Here is a 22776-nt window from a genome sequence, read left to right on the forward strand (position 1 = left end):
TTCAAAACTGACTTCCTGAGGACAGAAGAAGACAAAACATACAAAATGGGACAGAGGACGACAGTGGAGATGCACAGAATATTATTGGAGAGAAGCCTGTGCTTGGTGTTGCAGCTCTATTTCTGAGGCAGCTCAAGCACAGACGACGATTTTTACTGGCTTGTCAGAGATCTGACAAAACTGTACCACCTTCGACTATGACATTGGACTGGGGTGGGGTGGGGGCTAGCTGCCTCCTGGTCACAGACTTGCAACACTAACACTACAGCAGAGCACATTTTTGTCGGTCAGTTAAGCCAGACTCTTTTTTACAAAAGGATCAGAGAGAGACCAGACTGGAGAGTGACAAGAACCACATCTTCTATTTCCATATAGTGTTCAGGATGTGGCTGATCTGGAGGAAGTGGTAGTGTCCTCTGACGTGTTTGCACTCAGTATGTTCTTCAGGATCAGGGCAATGAGATGACTTAAGTACTGCCCTGGTGTACCCCAAAGTCCTGGCTAACAATGAATAGAGAAATTTGCATTTTTTTTCTCCTTCTCTTTCAGAGTTTGGATTTTCCCCAAAGCTTGTTTTCACAGGTGCCTTAAAATAGAGAAACAGACAGAAATAACCGGTTCCCTTATCATTTTGTTAATCAGTGAGGCCCAGCTTCACACTCTCAGATGCGGATCTGCTCATTCCTTCCACTCTGTCCCTGTTTACAAGGCATGAACTCAGCACAGTTCTTGAACAGCATCACCAGATCCTCTTGTTTTCAGCTAATTCAGCATTTCACATCTGTACCTTTTTGTTAGCAATTTGTGTAAGGATCTGCACTAGACTTGAACTCCAGGCCTTGATATAAGAGACTTTTCCATTTTAGTGTCCTCTTAGTAAAAAGTGATACAACAGACAGTTGATTATCTTTCCACAACATTGGGCTTTTGACCCTGGCTACAGTTTCAATGAGAGTTTTAGTCCCCCCAAGAAATAGAGACCAGGCTGTTCCTGCATTATCACTGCCTAACACAATCACCCAGTTTGCTCCCAAACTGAGAACCAACACCATTATCATACCAAAGCACAAGCTTTTGTTTTCTCAGCTGTATAACTGTTTGGCAGAAAAACTCCCTTAAGCTATTGCTCTTTTTTTTTTTTTTTCTGTCTGAAAAATAATCACATTAAGTCAAGGGCTTTTGAAGTGGAAATGATGCATCTTTGTCTAAATTTCCTACACAGAAAGAATGAATTTTCAGGAATGGGAAATACAAGGCAGCTAGACCATATGATGGTACAAAATGACACATGATGAATATGCCAATACTTTGTATGCCCTTGGGAAGGAAAAACAAGCACTCTTGACTTCACCTACCTGATAACTGATTCTGTATTAATGGGATTACATTTTTTACAGATGGAAATATGCTGTTTGAGAAGAAAGATCATAAAGTGTGAACAGACACAACTCATGCTAAAGAGAAATATGTTATTGCTTCTCTAGAATAGCTTTCCTTTACCTATAACACGTTTACTTTTTTGTAATATGTCATATATAATATAATCATATAATTTAAAGAAATAAAGATCTCCCGGGTGTAGTTACTATTTTGTGCCTCCGTTATCACATCCTGCTGGGTATACTATAACATGATCCTGTGAATAAGCTCTTAACCATGTGTGGCAGAGGTTCACAAAATGTTGGATACCTGCAGTTTCTTAGGGGCAAATCCCACTCTGATTGAAAGTGGGAAACACTTTGCCTGCTTTTTGGAGGGAGTGGGATCGAACTGGTACGCTGGTGGCCATCACTACTCACAAACAGGTACTGCTTCTGTGGATATTAGGGCTGAGTGGTACCCAGAATCTGTTTTCCAAGGGAAAATATGGATCTAAGAGGGAAAAAAAAGTTTTGAACAGTGATGAGACTAGGAATTAAAAAATGTAAGTTTTCAAAGAATCAAAAAGACAGTTTGTTTTGACTTTCCTGAGTTATCTTTGCAAGGTTCCCGCATGCACTCCTGCCCCAGGTTCCCAGTCACAGAGCCTGGCCCCCAAAGTGGCATCTCCAGGCCTGCCTGTCTTCTTGCCAGAACGGCTGGCAGAGACTTGCTGTCACAAAACCAGGCCTGTGTCCATGGTCAAAGTCAAAGATGCTAGCGTTCTCCTTTGGGTTTGTGAAACCGTTGCTTTCCAGCAGGAAAACTTCCTCTCTGGAAACTTCTGGCTGGCTGTAGTGCCTATAGCAGAGAAGTGATATGTTGCAGAAATGCTATTTCCCTTCCTTGGAATTGAAAACTCTTTGGAGAAGGGGTCATATTTTTCTTCTCTTGTTCAAGAATGCAAACACTGAAAGGGTATATGCACAGTAGCAACAACAACAACAAAAAAAAAAGCTAGCTATTGGCAGTATTAGAGTTTTGTCACATCTGGCCTCTGCCCACAGATTCTGCCTCTGAGCATCTTTGTAAATACTTTAACTCTCTGGACATCTTTAAAGAACTGCCTTTGAAGAAAAAACAAACCATAAACGGTTTCCATGCTTTTTCTGGCTTCAATACAGCCAGCATTTAGTTCTGCATCAGCAGTGGGTGGAAGGTTTAGCATCTCATGACTTAGCAGAACCAGCAATAGAAATAGAGCAAAAAATTTTGGATGAATAGTTTATTCACCAGAAAAGGCAATTTGGAGTAACTAGAGCAATTTGTGAGTCTCTGCTGAGTTTGGTGGAAAAAAACCCAATGGCTGCATGTATGAGGAAGTTTGTTTCAAAATTTTAAATTAAATAATTCTTGGTCATTTCTTGTTTTGTCTTGATAGGTGCCCACATTTCATTAAAAATGGAAGATGAAGTAAATATTTCTGAAAAAAAAGAGTTGAACAAACTATTTTGGTTTGTTTATTTAAATAACTGGAAAATGTGTGTTTCAGGCTGACCAATTATTGCCATTTTTTCATTTATTCATCCAACAAACAACTCTGGATAGGCATGTTAACCTGAGGGTAGTTGCTTGTTTCCTGAGTAGGACATGCGGGACCTGATTTTAACCCCATTTCACCTCAAAAGGGAAGAAGGTCACGAGCCAGATCTCTGTCTTTCCAGCCCACCTAGTGCTGCAGTAAGTGAGCAAACAAAGGACACCTACAACTTCCACAGGGCTGATTCAGTGATGAACTGCCTCCTGTCAAAATCTGGTCCATACATATTTTCCAGTAACAGAGTAATAGCTCTGATGGCTTAAACTCTTTTCATTGCAATGTACATAAATGAAAGAATATAGACATTAAAATCTTGCAGAGGCAAGCAAACATTTATCACAGTCTGGGAAATGATAGCTTTAGTTACTGTTCCCTCCTCTTCCACTCCCCACCGCCAGGGTTTCAACATTGAACTGCTGGGCTCCCTGATAATATTGCTTTCTGTAGTAAAGCTAGTCATTACTTTGGTTCTTTATTAGCGTGTTGCAGTGGGTGCGCTATAAACATCACAAAGATGGCCTCAACCTCTCCCGGCTACAAGCCGGTTCTTGGCTTCTTCCTGATTCTTCCTTATTTTTAATAAAGTAGAAAGGGGCCAATCAATTTCTGCAGTGGTGTTTTCTAACCACTCACTCACAAGGCCAGGGAGAGCTCTAACTCCTAGCCGAAGGTTTGCTCTGGGTTTGGGTCAAAGACCGAGCTAGCTGAGGCAAGAAAAGCTGAGCTAGGCTCTAGCTCATCCTGATTACATGGATATTCCACAGAGAAGATAAAATATATTAAGGCAGATTATCTGTGACCTAGAGGACCTTTCCAGGTTTTCTAGGGGTGAACGTGTACTACCGGATGTAGAAGGGGGACATCCCAGCAGCTAGAATTGGTGTTGATGGTCTGCCCTCTGACTGTCCTGCAGAGTCACACAGGTTCCAGCATGGTCCCAAAGCCTGTTGTGGTCTGAATTCTGATCTGAATTTGTTTTAGAATGATGGTACTTCACAGGGTGAAACACTTGAGTCAAAATAAAGATCCAGAGTTAGAGAGAGCCAAAAAGTAGATACTTCCCTTATAACAGCAGCTGGCTGCATTTTTTTTTCCATTCAGAAATTTTTCTGCCTGGAAAATGTGCTGTAACTGGGACTGGCCATTTCAGCTTCAGCAATGTAGAGCTGTTTTGCAGGAAGGAACTATCATTTTCTTTATGAATTCATGTTTTGGAAAATACAATAAGTTTTATGATAACAGTATTTAGTGTAAATGTTTTGGTTTAAAAAAATAAATAGATATTTTATACAACATCAACACCTTGTACTGGGAGGTAGATTTACATAACTTTTGTTCTAGTTTCAATTTTAAAGGGTAATTTTTTCTATTTTCATATTTCCAATCTGAAAACTTCTTTGAAATCTTTTTCCCAAGAGATTTTCTTTAATTCATAGGAGAAATTAATTTCAAATTGTAACATTTCCAACTACTTTAAAATTTCCTTCTTTGAAAAGTCTTGCCTGGAATGTGGTACCATGCAAAACCAGAGGTTTTTGGCTTCATATCACAACTCAGAGATATTTTTCATCAAATTTTATCTATGAAAATAGTGAGTATATGGTTCTTACCACACTCTGAGCACCTCACAATGCTTATTGATTTTCATAGTGTAGAACTTTGAAAGAGATTGGAAGTGTTTTTATTCTCATTTTACATCTTTTAAACTGAATCAGAGAGTTAAAGCAGTTGTCTGGAGTCTCAGGAGGCTTGTGCTATATCAGAAATAGAGCTCACATTTGGGTTGATTCACAAATCTCAACAAATGACAACTGCCCGACTGCAGTACCCATGACCATGTTTTTCCTCAGGTTCTCTCTACAAAAGAATGCTTCATTCCAGTTTCAACCCACGGCTATATCTGGAAAGATACCAAGAAGGTGTGAGAGAATCACAGTGCTACAATAAACAGGGCTGGAAAAAGGTTTAATATATACAAGCACTTCATGAATACCCTAAATCCTCCTTTGATGTTCATTTTCAGGAACTTCCCTGAGTTCACTGACGTTACAGCAACATTATATAGAGCACAAACCACTCTTTTATTTAAACAGTGCACAAGGCCAAATAAAAGATGAGGAAATATATGAAGGGAAAGGAGTTGCTTTCTTTGTCACATTTATTATGCTCATCCTTATCATACTTGGCTCCTGTTGCAGACAGACCTCACTGTGAAAAATTTCCCTCATTAACTCACCCTGAAACATTTACAGAGCATCTGAATAATTAATATAATTCATGGTTTGATTGAGAGAGAGTCATTGCCTCTCAGAAACCCCCAAAATAAAACCCTGGAGAGCAAGTTCTGCAACATGAAGTAAAATACAGAGCAGTTAAGTTGTTTAAAGAAAGAAAACTGCAAGAAATGCTTAATGTACTTTCTGCAAGTGATAAAGCTGAATGAGGCCAAGATTCCAAACATCCAATTCTACAAGTTCCATAAAGTAAAGGGAGCCAATGTCTTATTGGGTTTATAGGCTTTTCAGATAAAATTTTACAGTGTCTACCTCTAAAAAAAAAAAACCCACTACTAATATCTTATTTTATACTTGGTAGCTTGATAATGTTAAGTCTGTATTTGTAGGGTTACTGCAGACCTTGCATTCTGTCCTGTAACTGAAATTATGGGAAAGGCAGCAAGTGCTCAGGGGACAGTCTGTACTATGTAGACCACTATGGGGTAGGTTTTAGATATAACTTCTGCTTGATGCTTAAAATTAAATGAAGACATTAGCTAACAAGGATGATTCATGGGCTTTATCTAACCAATATAGGCCTATGCAAAACAGATATCTATAGCTGAACTAGTCAATATAAACTCCAGTGTTGGTCAGAAAGGAGAGACTGACATTTTCAGGTGCAGTTTATTTGACTATGGTATAGCTGTCTACATTCCACTTAGATGCATTTTGCCCTAAAATGCTTATTTCTCACCATTTAAGTTTAAAAGATATGTACATAATAGATGTTTTAAGTTAGATGAGATGAAACCCACTCCAAAAAAATCGAGGTTTATTATGCCCTACAAGAACACAGAAGTGAATATGGAGCATGGAGTATGGACATGGTAGTTAAGGAAGCTAGAGATATAGTATTGTTTGGTGAGAAGCTGGTCCTTATCAAAGTAGGTGAAGTCAAGCCTCTCAGTTGGGGAAATGTATGAGATTTCATGCTATATTGTGATCTAGGGAAAAAAAACCCTGCTAACAGTGTTTATGGACTTGGTGGAAGAACCTGCTGAAACAATGAATGTGCCTACAATACCACAAAGTACTCAGTTTTTCAGGCCCCACTTTCTTAGTGTGTGTCACATAGCAACATTTTTTAAGGAAAGTTGGATGTGTAACATTCCCTGTTTAGTGCAAAAGAGAAATAAGCACCTAGGAATAAGATCCACAAAACAGCCTGCAGAGAGGAGAGTTTCCTGTGGAGATAAGGGGGAAACGCTGAGGAGCTCCTAGGAAAGGGCATGTCATTGATATATGAGCCAGTTTTTCTCACAAAACACAGGAAGAAGCTGCAGCATCTGGTAGGCAAGTGATTATAGCACTCACTTGAAATGTGCAGATCAAATTCAAACCCTTTCTGTGCTCATGTCACTAAGTAAATCGCTCAGCCACCATGAAATACTCTGTGATAGGGCTTCCTCAGTCTATGCCTGTGCGTGGGACTCAGACACAAAGCATGACTTTATATTCCAGTGGTTAAGATTCTCATCTAGGAAGGGGAGTCTGTGTTCCAAGCCCCCAAGCCAATGCATTTTTAAGTGTTTTTATACAAAGTGGAACAGCTTCAGCAGGGGAGGTGGTTGAGAGAGGTCTGCTTCAGAACAGTCTAGGATCTGGTGAATGTGAACCTTTCGTGGGTGAAAGAAGACACAGGTGAATGTCAGCTGAGGCTGACGGACTGACCCTGACGGACCGTGAAATCCACTGATCCTTTGCTTTGTGCGTGCTTTAGCCCTCCTAGGCTTGGTGCAGTAGATCTGAGTAATTTTCCATGCATTGGGGTGGCTAGAAAAAATCCTATTTTCAGAAAATTGCATGGGCTTTTAGACTTTTAGCAACATAATTCTCTGCATGTAACGGGCAAAAAAGGGAAAATTGCATAAAATGATTTGAAAACGAAGGGTTCAGTTGTCACTTATTGCAGCACTTTTGCATTATTTATTTTTAATGTGCTGTTGGAAGCAATCACTTTCTGTTTGCTCATTTAAAGCTCTGCCATGGTAGGGCAATGGCTAAACGATAAAACAAGCTAGGTACCTGCCAAGTATATTGTGTTCCTCTGATGCCAGCCCAGTAGGCTGGAGTTAAAATAATCCAGCTGGCTCAGCAATTGTGCGAAGGCCATTTATGGCAGTACTGTGTAAGTGGCAGGAAGGCTAACTCAGGGGTTCCTTTATTATTTTGCCCTCAGTGCTTTAAGCACACTAGGACAGGATTTGCACAGTCAGAAATGCTGATTCTTGTGGCTTCAGTTCCCTGCATTGTGCTGTTTCTGGCAGCACATTCCAGCTGTTTATGCATGTCTAGTATGACTCCTAAGGGCATTTGTAAAGGAAAACAAGCTGCCCCTTAAAAGAAGGTAACAAACAATCTATACTCAGCTCCATTTTACAGAAATTACAGTGGCTTGATTCCTACTGTGCCTCAGTCTGTGGCACAGTGTCTGGGACACTGTAGAGTTTTCACTGGCTTTTACAGCTGCTCAGTAAAGGTGTAACTTGTAAGATTTTACTGTGTGAGAGAGAGAAATGCATCCCTGCTGTGTATCTAATTTAAAAGAATGAATTCATAGTATGACCTTAGCCTGCTAAGTGCTTCTCTTCTGTCTTAGATGGGGCATGTTGTATTTTGGGCATGGCAGTGGGCACTGCAGTGCAGAGCTGGAGTATAGCCTTTACTATAATACTATAGTATTCCCTTTGGAGAAGGCAAGCTCCCTGCTAAATGCTGTATGTGCTGAGCAGCAGTACTTGGCTCCTCAGAAATTTCCTGCTCAGTGTTCAGGACCTGCAGAATGGAGCTTGTATCATTTCTGCCAGTCTTTAAATGCTAGTTCCCTTGCTCATATTGTTTGCTGGAGCACGGAGGGCAGTAAATTCTATTTTATTTTAACAAACAAAAAAATGCTCTAAAGACTTTGAAAACTGATGCTATTCAAATGAGTGGTGAACAGGAGCAAAAACTCCTGAAATAGGCATGCTTTCCTTCAATGTGAAATGGTAGCCACTACCATAAAAGCAAGGTCATTTTGAATAGTGTGTGCAAAGTATCCCAGGCTAGAGGTTGTCCAGGGAGGAGACTTGGGTCTATTAAACATTAGAGCACCAGATGCACAGCACATCCTTTTTTGCTTTCCTTTCAGACCACTCTGTGTTCTGACTGCATTGAAATGGTTACCATAGAGGGTATTATTCAGCCATTAAATACCTGTTTGCTATAATTTTTCAGAGTTTTGGGTGAGATCCATTTTGCCTAGCTTTAGAGATATAATTCATTTGTGTGGTGGTGGTGGTGTCATCTGAGGTGCCCTAGGGTATCTGAGACATCTCCCGAGGACTTGCCAATATGATACTAGAGATTTGTGCTCTTGTGGACTAGCAAATGGAGGCTAGGTACCTAAGGTGGCAGTAAATGATGCTTCTATTCAGACAACTGAGTAAAGCCCACTCATGTCTACACTGAGAGAGTGGTTTTAAGCTCCTCTTTACAGACATGAAGATGAAGACGCACTCTTAGGGTGTTATCATCTACTCTTAAAGCAGACATTTAAAACAGGTCAGATGCATTGCATCCTGGAAATGCCTATTCTTCTTCATTCCTTGATTCATTCATATCAGAGAAGTTTAGAAAACTAGTTCGTATGTGCATTGCAGACATTTAGTCAGATGATTTTAATTTCACCCTGGATGTAATACCTGGTAAACAAAAGAGAAAACCTGCTGTTGCCTATATATAAAGTCTTTGCTTAAAAACTTTAAGACTACAAGGAAAGACAAAGCACAAACACAGCTGTGAAGGACAACGTACCTTTGACATGAATAGTGTGTAGCTCATTAACTGGCTACTGTTTAGCCTACTGTGTGGGTAATAGGATAAAAAGCCCTATGACATTACAGTATTGGGATACATCTGATTTTATAGTGGACCATTCAATTCAAATCAGAATGGGCTTTTACTATATAAATGATATCTGGTATTTGGATATCTGTAATATATAATATCTGTGAAGATGTATTTTTACTATAGAATTGTTGGATAAAGGTCAAGCAACTATGAGTGAATACTGAATAACATATATATGAAGTTATGTCAACCAGTGGGATGCTGTACCCTGAGTTTACTTTGGGGTTATGGATACCAAACATAGCTAATTAATGAATATGGTAACTGGTTCATAAGGGATTAAGAGAGTCACAGCTATAAACTTTTCAGGGCTGTTTTCCAATATGTATCATATCTTGCCCTATCTCCATATTCTTTCTGATAAGCTGTGATTGTGACTATGAGAGCATTTATATTTTGTTAGGACTAATTTTAATTCTTTTGCCAAAGACAGTAAATCATAATTAATGTATTTTTTGTGAGCACACATTTCCATGAATAGTTCCATTATTTTACTTGTTACAAGCCAACAAGCTAACAAACAAACAAACAAACAAGAACAACTGGAACAACTGGAACTCAGGCTGTGCAGAAATGTGTTTATTTTTTCAAGCAAATATCTTCAGTTTATGAAGGAGTTTGGAATATAATGCATTGTGTCCTATTTCATTCTAGGTCTCCTACGTAAAAGCTATTGACATATGGATGGCTGTGTGCCTTCTCTTTGTCTTTGCTGCATTACTGGAATATGCAGCAGTCAACTTTGTTTCACGACAGCACAAGGAGTTTCTGAGACTTCGACGAAGGCAAAGAAGACAAAACAAGGTACAGCTGCTCTTTACTTAGGGTGACTGAGTCTGCCCTGACAACACGCTGACAGTCTGATTTCTCACCTCAGTTCTTCTTTCCCTTGAAGGAAAGTCTCAATCTAAGGTTTTCTTTTGAGTGATTTACTCCTTGACAAAGAGCTGAAAACTGGCTACTGGGTTTATTTGCAGCTCATTGACCTTATCAATAAATGTCAATGGATTGGTCACTGATTCTGAGATTTTTATTCTCTTCTTGCAATTCCTGAGGCAGCTGTACCTTATTAGCTCTTCCAGACCAGACTGATGTTAGATTTTCTTTCAGTCCCCAAATATTATGCTATTATGGGGTATCTACTAGCAGATAAGGTACAGTCGGAAGCAGCGATGATAATAGTGTACCAATATATTTCTCTGACATCATCCAAATCTGCTGATATCAGCACCTGTTTGAGATCTGGCTTTTCTAGGGCTACCCTAGCTAGTCAGGTTAAACTGGGAGATTCCTTAGGAGAGCCTATTGAAGAAGTGATCAGCCGTTCTGCCCTCACTTGTAAATCACCAATGACTGGAGTCATTCCCAGCTGAAACCAATACACATGAGAATGAAAAACAGAGACTAGGAAAATTTCTTTTCTATAGTCCACTATTTCACAATTTGTTACTGATACTAACTTGAAATTGTTAACAAAAGGACTCTGTGAGTATCGTTATCAGATCATTTTATACCAGTGACTGAAATGTAGAAGAGAGGCTTGTTTTTATCCTGAATGTCAGTCTAGAAACATTTTTAGGAAGTCTGTCTTTCCTCATTTTTTCTTTGGTTAAATTGACATTAAATTGAATTATAGTCCAGTTATGATCATTCCTGCAATTATAAGAACTTTACGTTATTCATCCTTCCTGCTGTCACTGGTTTTCTGTATCAGTAGAAACATTTAGATTTACTGCCGCCCATGAACATTTGGTAGGTAAAATAAATATTCACTTGAGCTGCACAAGTGTTCTAAGCAGCAAATAATGGATTCCTTTACAAGAAGGATGACAACAATGGCACAGGGCATTTTTGTTTTGATATGTCTGTCTAATAAATATTCTGTAGCTAATGTATTATTTGATGGATGCTCTGGGAAGTAATCCAGTGCTGTCCACTGGCTTAATGTTATTTTTAGGTGAGTTGAGATTTCCGTTAAGATTAAATTCCCAGGGAGAAGAGAAATGCTTGCCAGTCACAGGCACACATGCCAGATGCACAGCCACTGGACGCCTTTGTTTCCAAGAGCAGTAGAGCAGCAGCAGAAGCTGCTGTATTTGGTCTGTAATTTCAGTTTCGGATACAATGTTTTCTTTAGAGGTGAACAAGTTGGCAAGACACCAACATCTGTAAGGAACAGTATGGCCCTGACATCAGTCAAAAATGACGGAGCTTTGGTACATGGCAATGGTCACTCATCTGCAGTGGGAATGATTACTTTGGTGACTATTAAAACAAATGTATTTTTAAAAAATCACCAAAAGATCTGCATTTATCCTAAGCCTTGTACATGGCTTCTATACAAAATGGGAAATGCCCTAATTAAATACAAGAAATATTCTGCTGGAGTAAGAGACAGCTATTCATTAGCACAGGCTTGCTTTCATTTTCCTATGAATCTGGATGCTCACCTTTCGAAATGGGGAATAAAGTTACTAAGGCCATCTTTTTATGATGTGGTGTCTGCATCTCTTTACTTGAGGTTGCTTCTCATGATTTTCTTGGTTAATTTTGTCTTGAAAGTGATTCACATTGTTTTGCATGATGGTCTTCTCTATTTGAGCCATTCTTCTCTTTGCGTGTTGTACATGTCGTTTTGTTACCATTGTGCTATTCCCATTCTTGCTGCTGCTGTCTATGCTGACGGTCTGGTGACAGGCACAGACTGTGACTGTTGGGAATGAAAGCGTTGAGTCGGTACGGCGCATGAATGGCTTGCGGAGCAAAGAGTCATCAGCTCACGGGACAGTGAATCAGATCGGCAATTCAAGTTTGAGGGTAAAACTGTAGTGAGAAAGAGAAAGCAAGAGAAAGTTTTAGCATTTGCAATGATGCCATAAATCAGTAGAATGGATGATTTTCATGGCATCATTAGTAACCTCTTGTATTCTCTTTGCTAAATGTCATCACAAAATATACAGTACTGTCCCCAGCATGAACAGCAGTTTCATGTTATACATTCTTGTGGCCCATCTTTATACTGGCTTTTTTTCTATGGCTGGATTGTGCCACTCCCATTCCAAACCTCCTAAGGAAAGTGCGTGTGTATTCTGTAACCTGGTCCTGTAATAAAAATAGAGTGAACGGGAACAGGAGCGTAGGAGATGCCTTGAGACAGAAAATCCTGCATTGTCTCATCTTTCAAATAAGTACATTCCAACAAAACTGTAATGAAATTTTTATTGGTATGATACTTATTCCTGAACCATCAACGTGCAGTGTTCCTTCTCATCATGTCCTGAACCCTGTTTAGTGGAGAAGGAATACCTATGAATCCAAAATATATTCATCGGTTTCTTTTTACTTGTCGGAAAAGAGCCATGGGGCTGAAATCTTTTACACAGTGTAATGCGTAGCAAATCTGAAGCAATATCATAGCAGCTGATAGATCCAGATTACAGGTGAGTAGTGAAGATAATAAAATCAGTGATGGAGAGAGAAATGGGCTTGGTGTACAGCTCTCTGCTTGCTACTGGTGGCTGGGAAATGAAATTTGTTCACTTAAATAAAATGGGACCAGAATTTACATCTTTCAGAAGCTGATTTCCCAAAACAAACACATTGCTTGAACAGCTTTTGAGCTGTCATGTGCCTCTGACTTTGACCAAACTCTGTAAAAAGCTATGTGACTATAAGATGCCGATGATTTCAGTGGATTTGGTGCACTGTAAAGGGAATTGTTAGCTTTCAGAATTGAAGCAAAACCCACAGTTACTGGTACACAGCAAAATTAGGATAGAGGGTTTGCAATATGATAAGTTGCTGACTTACAGAGCCATGATATCAAACAGTGGAAGAGAGCTTTCATTTCTGGAGCCTTTCTAATGTAGAAATAATCATATTTACACATATACAAAACCAAACGTAACAAGGAAATTGCCACGGTCTCTCTAGAAGACAAGACCAATAAGACTATGCTGCTACTGGACAGCTGACATCATGCAAATACAAACCAGTCCAAGTAAGTACTCAGCATTGCATATGCCATCAATCACTTAGGGGTGTAGCCCAGCTAAGGTGCATGTAAGGCCCAGTTATTCTCTACCTAAGGAAAGACTGGAGAAATCTCTCTTCTATGTTTATAGACTGTATATACAGCCAGGATGGCACACAAAGAGGCCATGACTCTGAAGTATTTTTGCTGCAAAGTCCTAGGAGCTGGAGCTCCAATGGTGTTTCTTTTAGAGGACTCCCAGCACAGAAAATGGTTTGCACTTGAGAAGTGAACAGAGGAGATACAGACTAGGCCAAGGCCATGTCCATGTTTCCCTTACCCATATATTCAGCCTACAAAAGCATAGGTTTTGGGAGTGGTGCTATCATAGCAGTAGCTCAGTATTTTTCTGCTCAGAAGGAGATCTGCCTCTTGAAGGGAACATAGACTGTGGGGACACAAGAAGGCTCACAAGCAAGGAGCTTGACTTGCTGAGTTATCGCTCATAGCACTAAGAGTTTATAGCGAATGTACATCCAATAGCCACAGTCAAGAGGAGAGAGTGGAAAAGAGGGGTGATTGCATATTTATACTGCATCATTCAGTTCTAATTTGGTTGGGGAGACAAAAAATAGGTAATAAAGCACATCTGGCCAAAATTCCTGGATTAAGCAGTTAGATTTACAGAACAAGAAAAAGACTGTTTTCAGTTTTGTAAGCCTGCATCTCTGTCACTGCTTTCATTATTGCCACTGCTGGGTTTTGTTCTTAGTGTGGCAACCATCAGAGCATTGCATGAAAGCACAAGAAGCCTGAGCCTGTCAGATCTCTTAAGCCAAAAGTCAGACCCAATAAATAGTGGTTAACGTTTCTCTAGGAAGGCTTAGGCTGTACTGTTGATGGTCCAAACATTGCATTTACAGCTGAACCATTGACCTGTCATTGTATTATGGAAGATTGCACTATCAGGACCTGTTGCAACCTTCTAAACAAAATAAAACCCTATATCCTCAGTTAATCAGCTCTTCAACCCATCTCAATTCCCCAAGCAGTTTCTGCTGGAGATAGTATTCCATGCTTGTCTTAAAAATTTGTGTAGCCTTCCTGCACACAGTGGAATACATCCAACAGTAGCAGTACTTCTCTGATGAGTGAAATGGTTGCCTATTTGTTATATATCATGATATACTCCCTTTTGTATAGACAGAGTATAGGCTGCAGAAGCCATGAGCACAACGGTATTGAGAATGTAGTACAGTTTCATTATATTAATGTTTAAATTTGTATAGTGCCTGATCACCTGAAAAAAAAGTACTTCTTTTTTAAATCTGATTTGTAATAATCAAATGAGATTTGCTTAATTTTCAAAATGATGGGATTCAAGGGAAGCAGAAGAACTCTGCTTACATAGGTTCCCATCACCCCTTTTTGAAAACAGTAGTTATTATGTTATATGATCAGAACTCAAAATGAGTCACAGTACAACAGTATTCATACCAGCATCTCAAAGATGACTTACCAGCCCCCTGGTCCTAAATTATGTATGTGATGGTTACTGTCATGGCCAAGAATAGGGGTCAAGTTGGGGACTGTTAGTGTTAATAGTGATACTTTCTATAGCTTGAACTAAAAACCATGTGGCTGGAGACTGTAACAGACTTTAATCCCATGTGCAGGGTGCACAGAGCAATACAAATAATAATGCTGCATCCGGTGGGTTTCACATGCATGCAGATTAGCAAAGGGAGGCACCAATGGTGCTTTCAAATGAAAGAGTTGGGAGTGAAACTAAATGATTACAGCAGAAAAAGATAATTCTGCTAAGCAAAGATGGAAACATTTGGTAGAACAGTTTAGAGAACTGCTGTTCTCTGGGGGAGCTGTCAGTGGAGAGACAGATGCAAGTGTCCAAACAAAATCATTTTGACTGCCAAAATGATAAAATATTTGCATTTTTAAAAAGGAGAAGAGGTACTCTTTGAGTAACACTCATTTTCAAAGGCCATCTCTGCCATTTTGATCATATTGAGATCCCTCTGTCAGACCTCCAAACAATTTTGTAAGATTTCCTAGACTTGCCAGTTGTAAAAGTCAGTGCCTTTAGCCTGACATTACCTTTAAAACATTTGGTACTACTGTCCCCAATGGAAATTTTTATATGCTAACATCCGTGTGTACAGCGCTTGGCAGTGTAATGCACACAGTTCGCATTATGTAACATGCCACATCATGTGAATAAGGGAAGTGCTCAAGGAAAACCCTTTTTTTCTGTGCTATTTTTGGTACTCACAGATCAAGCTCAAGCACAAGAGTTTCACTGTGAAAAATAGGAATCCAGGCTGAATGGCTTTCTCTCTCTTTGACATCTTCCTTACTTAATGGATTAAACACAGGGTAGATTCTGTTGTACATAAACACCCTCCAGAGGTTGTGGTAACTTTTCTTTCTGTAGAGCAACTGCATTAGCACTTTAACGTAACTGCGCATAAAAATCTATGAGAAGATAAATACACCAAAATGATCGTATAGTTTGATGTTATAGTTGGATATACTACCACATTGAACCTGTTAAACGACAGGGACAATACATTTGCACATATTACTAAGTCACCTTGTGATTTCATGTCCTTGCCTGCTTTTTTATTGCGAGTATGAATAGGGTAGGAGTGGGCTTAGTTAACATCAGGATATTTTTATTGTTTATTAAATAGCCTTGGTATAATGGGTTTGAACATTTAAACAAAAACATCACTTCAAACTAGAAAAATGTTGTGATAGAAATTGTCTAGATCTAGGCATAAGTCTAGAGTCACATAAGAGTGAGAAGAGTCCTAAAACAAAAAGTATGAAAAGAAGCAGTTCAGTCATAGGGGTGGTATACAAACAATGGATCAAAAAACATCATAGTAGCAGCAGTCTGTCCACGTGGTCCAGAGCAGATGAGAGAATACAGATACAGCAGCAGCTAGAAACAGAAAATAGGAGGAATGAAGGGACTAAGCTTCCTGGAAATGCAAATATTCCAGAGAAAAACAAACACAAACAAAGAAATAGTGGAAAAATTGTTTATTTTATAAAGTACTGTTTGCAAGTGTTGCAAAAAAAATAGAGTTAAAGCTTTGCTCACAATATTATTTGAGGAAGGAAGCTAAGATTAAAACTCAAAGCACAGGAGCATCTGTATTTGATGTGTATTATCGTGTCAGATACAGTAAGATGATAGATTTTATATTGTTTTTCACCCCAAACCAAGAAACAGAAGAGAAAATGGATAGTCACATTTTAAGGGAGAAAATCTTGGAAACCAAATAAAAATTTGAGCACATAAAAGATTCTGTAATTAAAGGCAGACTAATTTATGGAAAATATAATATCAGTTTTCAGGAGAGATTACTGAAACAGCTTAACAGTTGAGAAACACCTCCAAATATCAAATGCTTAATATCTAAACGTTAATGAATGCTGGAGCAGAACAAATAGGCAGCTGAAGAAGTGGAATCCAGGTGCCAGAGTAGGGGTAGATTAGCCTGGAGAACAAAAGTCATAATTCTGTAAAAAGAAAACACAAAAGAAAAATGTCTAGTCTAGGGGTGAAGTGAAGTGAAATATGACCACCAGAGAAGTGGAGAACTGATGAGCTGTTAAGCCTGCAAAAATGGTGAATCTTTATATCCACTGAAATAATCAGAATGACTCCATGGTTCAATACTGGCAGGAAACTCATGTTTGTAAATTGAGGATCTGTCATCATCCAGACCATGGAAAATTCATTATTATTAATTGAAAATAAATACATGCTACCCCATGTTTTCAGAGGAGAAAAAATTTGCTAACTGTGCTGTCAACAAAGGTTACCTATATAATGAGCATGGTGAGCCACTGAGCCACCTTGTAGCTGTTGCTCCAAGTTCCCAAAGTTACCACTTCTCAGACAGATAGGAACCTCTAAGACACACTGTTTTGGGTACATATATTGCATCCATAGTATGAGTACAAACATTATTGAAGCTTCAGAAGATAAAGCACAGGAATATAAAGTATTGTTCAGAAGAATCATAACTAGTACAACATGGATTACTCTGTGGGAAGAAGGCACAGAAAATCAAACCGTCGGGACCAGGCACTGTACCAAAGCACCAAATAGGACATGATGCAGTATGATGATTCGTGCTGGCCACCTTCCAAATACCATAGCAAACTACAACTTAATATAAAGCAAGATATGAGCAGGATGTAAGTGTGGTAGAATTAAGTTTAAAGGGGCCACAGAAGAGTAGTACTACTATATTTCAGATCTGGGACTGTAAAATGACTGTATACTCCATCACCTTGGGACAGGTAGAACTGGAAAAAAGCCAGAAGGTGTATTTGATATTTTTTTTGTTTGTTTAGTTGGTAGTGTTGCTTTTGCTTTAGAAACTCAGAGTCCTCCCTTGTACCTACCCAGCATGCCATGCATGAAATGATCATTCTAACCTGCAAGCATTGGGGACTGAAGTTAGCACTTCACTTGAGTGAGTTTGTCCTGGTAGTTACTCATGAACAGCAGGAAATATGCCAGAAATGAACTCTGCAGTTTTCCAGCTCATGAAAGGTGCTCTCCAGCTGGGTGCAAATGTCTCATTTTTTATTATACCTAGAGGAAAGTGCAAAATGAAAATAGGGCAGAGGAAGCTAAAAAAAGCCAGGAAGTCATGTTCTTATTTTTGACACTTCAAAGCAACAAGAAGAAGCTTTTCAAGAAACACAGGCCAGAGGCACAAACTTGTGTTTTCCAGACTATTTTTGCAGTTCATGATTCTTTTGTTGGATATGTTCTGGCCCACCTTATTTCATGAAAAGAGCTGATGAAAAAAATATCGAATACAAATTTTATCAACAAAAATGAAGACAGGGGACTTCAGGATGACTACGTTTGACCTAAACTGTCCCTGCTCAAGACTTCAGAGAGTGAAAAGCCAGGGTAACCCCAAGGTTTATTCCTTTTTGGCTTAGGCTCCATAAAGAGTCAAGGAAACAACTTTGCCCCAGATTTGTCTCCTTTCTTCCTGCCCTGTAGGTAGTGTATCTTTACTCTTTTTCTTGCCCAGACTTAGGACCCAATAAGCCCCTGATCTCAGGGTTTCTCACTGTAGTGATAGTCCAGCCCTCTGTGCTGTGAGGGAGTGAAGAGACCTGGGAATAAGACAGTTTCTGAGCCCGCATTGCCAGGGGTTCATCAGGGCACTTCATATCAGTTCTGAGTTCTGCCCTGAGTTTTGTTTTCAACAACTTAGTTTTTCAGCATGAATACATACAAATTAATATTTCTGCACAAGAATGAAAAGGTAACACTGTTAGAGCCAAGCATAATATGGGGTAAGGACATCAGCTGTATCAATGTATTTCAACCCTGACTTGCAACTGTGCTAGTCCTGCACATCTCCAGAGTTACAACACCAGTTGTATCAAATTACATGGTAAATTGGTGAGATGGGCAAGTGTTCAGTAGGATCCATGAAATGCATATTTACATCTGACCCAATTAATCCCGTTCTCCACAGGGAGAAGAAGCTGCTATTTGAAAGTAATTAATTGTGAAGCATTCTGTAATGATGTTGTCCAAATGACATTGACATTGTGCAAATCCAAACTGTATTAACTAGACTGTTGAAACCTCATGCTGTCTGAAGGTCTGAAAAACTTCATGCGTTCCAGTGAAATCTACTTTTTATAGTGCTTTTTAAAAAGTGGTGTTAAAGCCATTTGTTTCTCTCTGTTTTTCTTTCCAGAAGGCAAACAACATTGTTTTGTAATTCTTGTTCAAGTTTACAGCCATTGCTTATAGCAAACTGATCAGTCAAAGCCTGATTCTGACACCTTTACTTTGATTTAATGATCAGAGACGTTTACTTCATTTGATCCACTGCTAGAGAAAGAGGCTATTTAGTATGAATATGGATATCCATATTTGGATATTCTCTTGCAGGCTGATTTTCATTTTTTGTAATAACACTAATCTATCCTTCACAAAAGAAGCAAGCAATTGGCCCACTGGGAGTTGATGGAATGGTAGGGAATGAGATTTTCTTTGCTACGACAGGAGGAAGCAGGAAGGGAGAGTTACACTGGAAGCAATAAACAGCTTGAAGCTCCACATATTCTGAGTGCTACTTGCTGAGTCTTCCCAGAGCCCTCCCGCAGACTCATTTCAAATTTGGAAGCGTCTGTAAACTCATTGCCAAGCCCAGTCACAGATCACTAAAAATTCCTAGTAAGGAAACATCTGCAAACTACCCATTTCTTTTCTCTGAGACTGGACTCTTCTCATGGCTTCTCAGAGCTGATCAGTCCCTTTCTAGAGCTGGCACAGCCCTGGCTCTGCCCCCACAACTCTTCTTTTCTCCAATAGTATCAATGCCAAGACAGACTGTTGATGTCATTTCTGTTGGCAAGCTCAGTTTTCCAGTGGTTAGTTGAGCATGTTTGGTGTACTGAGTGTGCCAGATTGTTTCTAGCTCTTGGATTAACAGATTTGAAAGGTCAGAAAAGACTGCTGTGTTTACCTAATCTAAACATCTGGAATAACAGAAACCAGGAACTGTACCTACAAATTCCTTCATCAAGTCTGTAACTTCTGTCTGAGCAATAGCATAGCTCTTTGAATCATTTGACTTCTAATTGGAGTATATAATTTCTCACCCAGATATTGTGCATGCATCTGTACACACATATATTATATAATACACTTGTATGAGCATGTTGTTTTACTATGATGCCAAGGTTTTTAATTTCTCTGTGGTATCATGACAAAAGGCACCTAGAGGACATAATGCCTTTGCTTTGATGCTTCACCACTCTCTTCAAGTGATTCTCCATGTAGTTTTCTAAGTTGGTTCTTTCTGCTAGTCATGTGGAAGTGCTCTGCCTGTGACTGACTCATTGATTTTTCTGTTAAGCCTTCCCAAGCCTGCTGGTGGTAGAGACTTGCCTTTGAGTGCTCTGTAATCTTCATCTGTCAAAAGAATAGCTAATTAAGAATGGAGATCACAAACCCTGTTCATTAGACATTATCTGAATTTCACTAATGTGAGATCTTACACTCCATTCTAGGAAAGCAAGTTCTGTTTCCTCTTCAGGGCATAAAGCCTTATGTTGGTAGCTGCATGGAGTAGCTATCACTCTCTCTAGCACAAATTTTCCAAGAAGTTAATCCATGTGCTCTCTGTTAACTTATGCCAGCTTTATTTCACTTCCCTGGAGGGCTTGCTCTTCCAATGTGGTTTGTCTCAATTGTCAAGTTGACAGGAAAGAGCTGTACAACAGATATTCCTCCAAAACCCAAACTTTTGCCATATTCCATGTTCAGGTTTTGCAAAGCACAGTGTAGAATCAGACACTGTAAGTTGTCTGATTTGCTTCATCTGCAGAATTTTGCTGTTGTAGACTTTCTTTATGTGCTGAACACAGCAAGCAAGAGAAGTTACAGCAAGTGTCCATTTTAGAGAACTAATTGAGTGTGATGCCATTACAGGCTGGTGAAATGGAGAGAACCTTTGTGACACAGGATGCTCTTTTACAACCTTTGGCATCTTCTGTCTGGTAGACATACTGCAAAGTCCATAATACTCTTTTTTTTTTAACCATTATGGAACTAGTTCAATTAATTAAGATGTATTTGTCAGGTGCCATATTTTTCAGTGTATGTGAAGTATGGGTCCTGATACTGCATGGGTACCCTATCCTAACTGTGAAAGGTTGGTGACCCTGCAACTGCCATGGGACTTCCCATGTGAAATTCAAGAAGGGGCATTCTTGTGTTTGCAGATATTTACACTGACATGCAGGCACATTCGAGTGTTCTGAAAATTACTTTGTGCTCTTGCTCAGCAATTTTTCAGCCTTGTGTAGGCTCCACCCCATTTCCTATAACCTTCCAGTGGCTCTTGCAGAAGATAATTGCCTTTCTTCCAAGCTGACCCTTTACAGGTGGCAAACCAGGCAGTTATTTTATTGCAGTTTGTTTACTGGGCCATAAGGTCAGCCAGTCTTTCAGCAGACAGGTTCCCTCATAGGCGTGTGTGTGTGTTTCTAAGGTGAAAAAGCAGAGAAGGAGAAACATATTTTAGAAATTACTCTCCCTACATTGCCTTTGGACTGTGATTCCCACATAGATCATCTGCTTTCTCTTGTGCCTGTCTGCTTCGTAATATCCATTTTCCCCCAAACTCTCATATCCTGGCATGTCCTGCCATGCCTAGTCTTCAGCTTTTCTGAATGTATTAATTCTAGTTCTCTCTGAGTCTCTTATGTTTGGGTATCATGCTTTTCACTCTAGGCAGCCTCACCAATATTTCCAGCAGTTATTTCCATTGCAAAAATAAAGAGGATTTGTTGTTTCTTGATTTGTCTTCTGCCTTCAGAATTACTGCTCTGTGTAACATTTTAAATTACATTTCAACCTTTTCCTGAGTGTGAGCCTGGTTGCTCTCCTACCCCATTCCCAAATCTGTTTTTTGGCTTCACAGCCTAATCAATGTGTTCTGCGTGTAGCATTTGTTTTCAACTTCACCCTTCTACCTGGCAAGAGTCAACTTTCTTGACACAGACCCTGAAGAACTGGATGCCTATCAATTTGCTGAATAAGAAGAGGGTAGAAATAATAGAACTTTATTGTAGATGTAATATTATGCTTGAAAACAATTGCTTTAATAATGCATACAGAAAGGTATAATACTGGATTTGGATTCTTGTTTTCAGATTTCACATCTTAGGCAAAACGAGCTTGTAATCTGTTTAAACTAAACATACTGCATCATAATTAAACGGCAAAGGGATTCAATAGGAACTTTTCTTTTGGTTGTTATCCAAACTTGAAAGTCAAACAGAAAGTGTTACTTTGAAATTCTTGGGGGAGCTGTTCAGCAATCAGCTGTGTCTCCTCACTGTGGGAAGCTCCATTCAGAGATCATAAAACATGGGAACAACTCTACTGTGTTAGTCCAAGGCTTGGTCTAGCCCAGGAAGCTGTCTGTGACAGCTGCCAATGGAGGAGGCCCGGAGACGAAGGCAAGAAGAGTGCAAGTTTACAGCAATATGTCCTCAGTGTATCCCCCTAGGCTCCAGGAATTTTCAGCTCAAGGACTTCCTTAGCCAGAGGTGGTATTTTAGTGGTGCTAGCCTTTGCTATTTACATAGAAAACACACAGTTCAATGTTATAACTTATGAATTATTTAATGCTTTTCTTAAACTGGCTATGGGTGGTTCTTATCAGCTCCTCAGCATTGCAGAACTAGGGATACATACGGTCACTGGAGCAGCTAGGAATTCACACTGGGAGTGAAAACAATGTTGGAAGGGGAGAAAGACCTTTGTAAGATTAATTAAGAGATAGAAATAACAAAGCTACATGTTGCATGAAAGCAAATAGGTCACCTAATGGAAATGCTCTAAAACTGATTTTGCAAATTTTAATGTATATTCTCATCCGGTATTTGTCAAGTACGAAGTAATACTGGGTTCAGTGACTGTGCCTGCAAAGAGAGCAGGGCTGAGGAAGAAAAGAGGAGAACCAGTTCTATAAGGAATTTTCAGTATTTGTATTTTTTTTTCCTGATTTGATATATTTGTGGTCATACAAAAATATGAGCAATAGTAGGAAAAATGTTAGCATATTTAAGGACTTCAGCATAAG

At 39.3% G+C, this 22776-nt stretch overlaps 1 protein-coding gene across 1 annotated transcript in view; it reads left to right on the forward strand.

The window, feature by feature from the left end:
• Nucleotides 1-22776, forward strand: part of GLRA2 (glycine receptor alpha 2) — a 128449-nt gene that overhangs the window by 91286 nt on the left and 14387 nt on the right. The window contains exons 8-9 of the mRNA XM_067289731.1: nucleotides 9784-9933; nucleotides 11827-11946. Coding sequence (XP_067145832.1) covers nucleotides 9784-9933; nucleotides 11827-11946 — 270 coding nt within the window. The remainder of the gene's footprint in view (nucleotides 1-9783; nucleotides 9934-11826; nucleotides 11947-22776) is intronic.

Source organism: Apteryx mantelli, chromosome 1 (assembly GCF_036417845.1).
Source record: "Apteryx mantelli isolate bAptMan1 chromosome 1, bAptMan1.hap1, whole genome shotgun sequence".
Taxonomy (NCBI): domain Eukaryota; kingdom Metazoa; phylum Chordata; class Aves; order Apterygiformes; family Apterygidae; genus Apteryx; species Apteryx mantelli.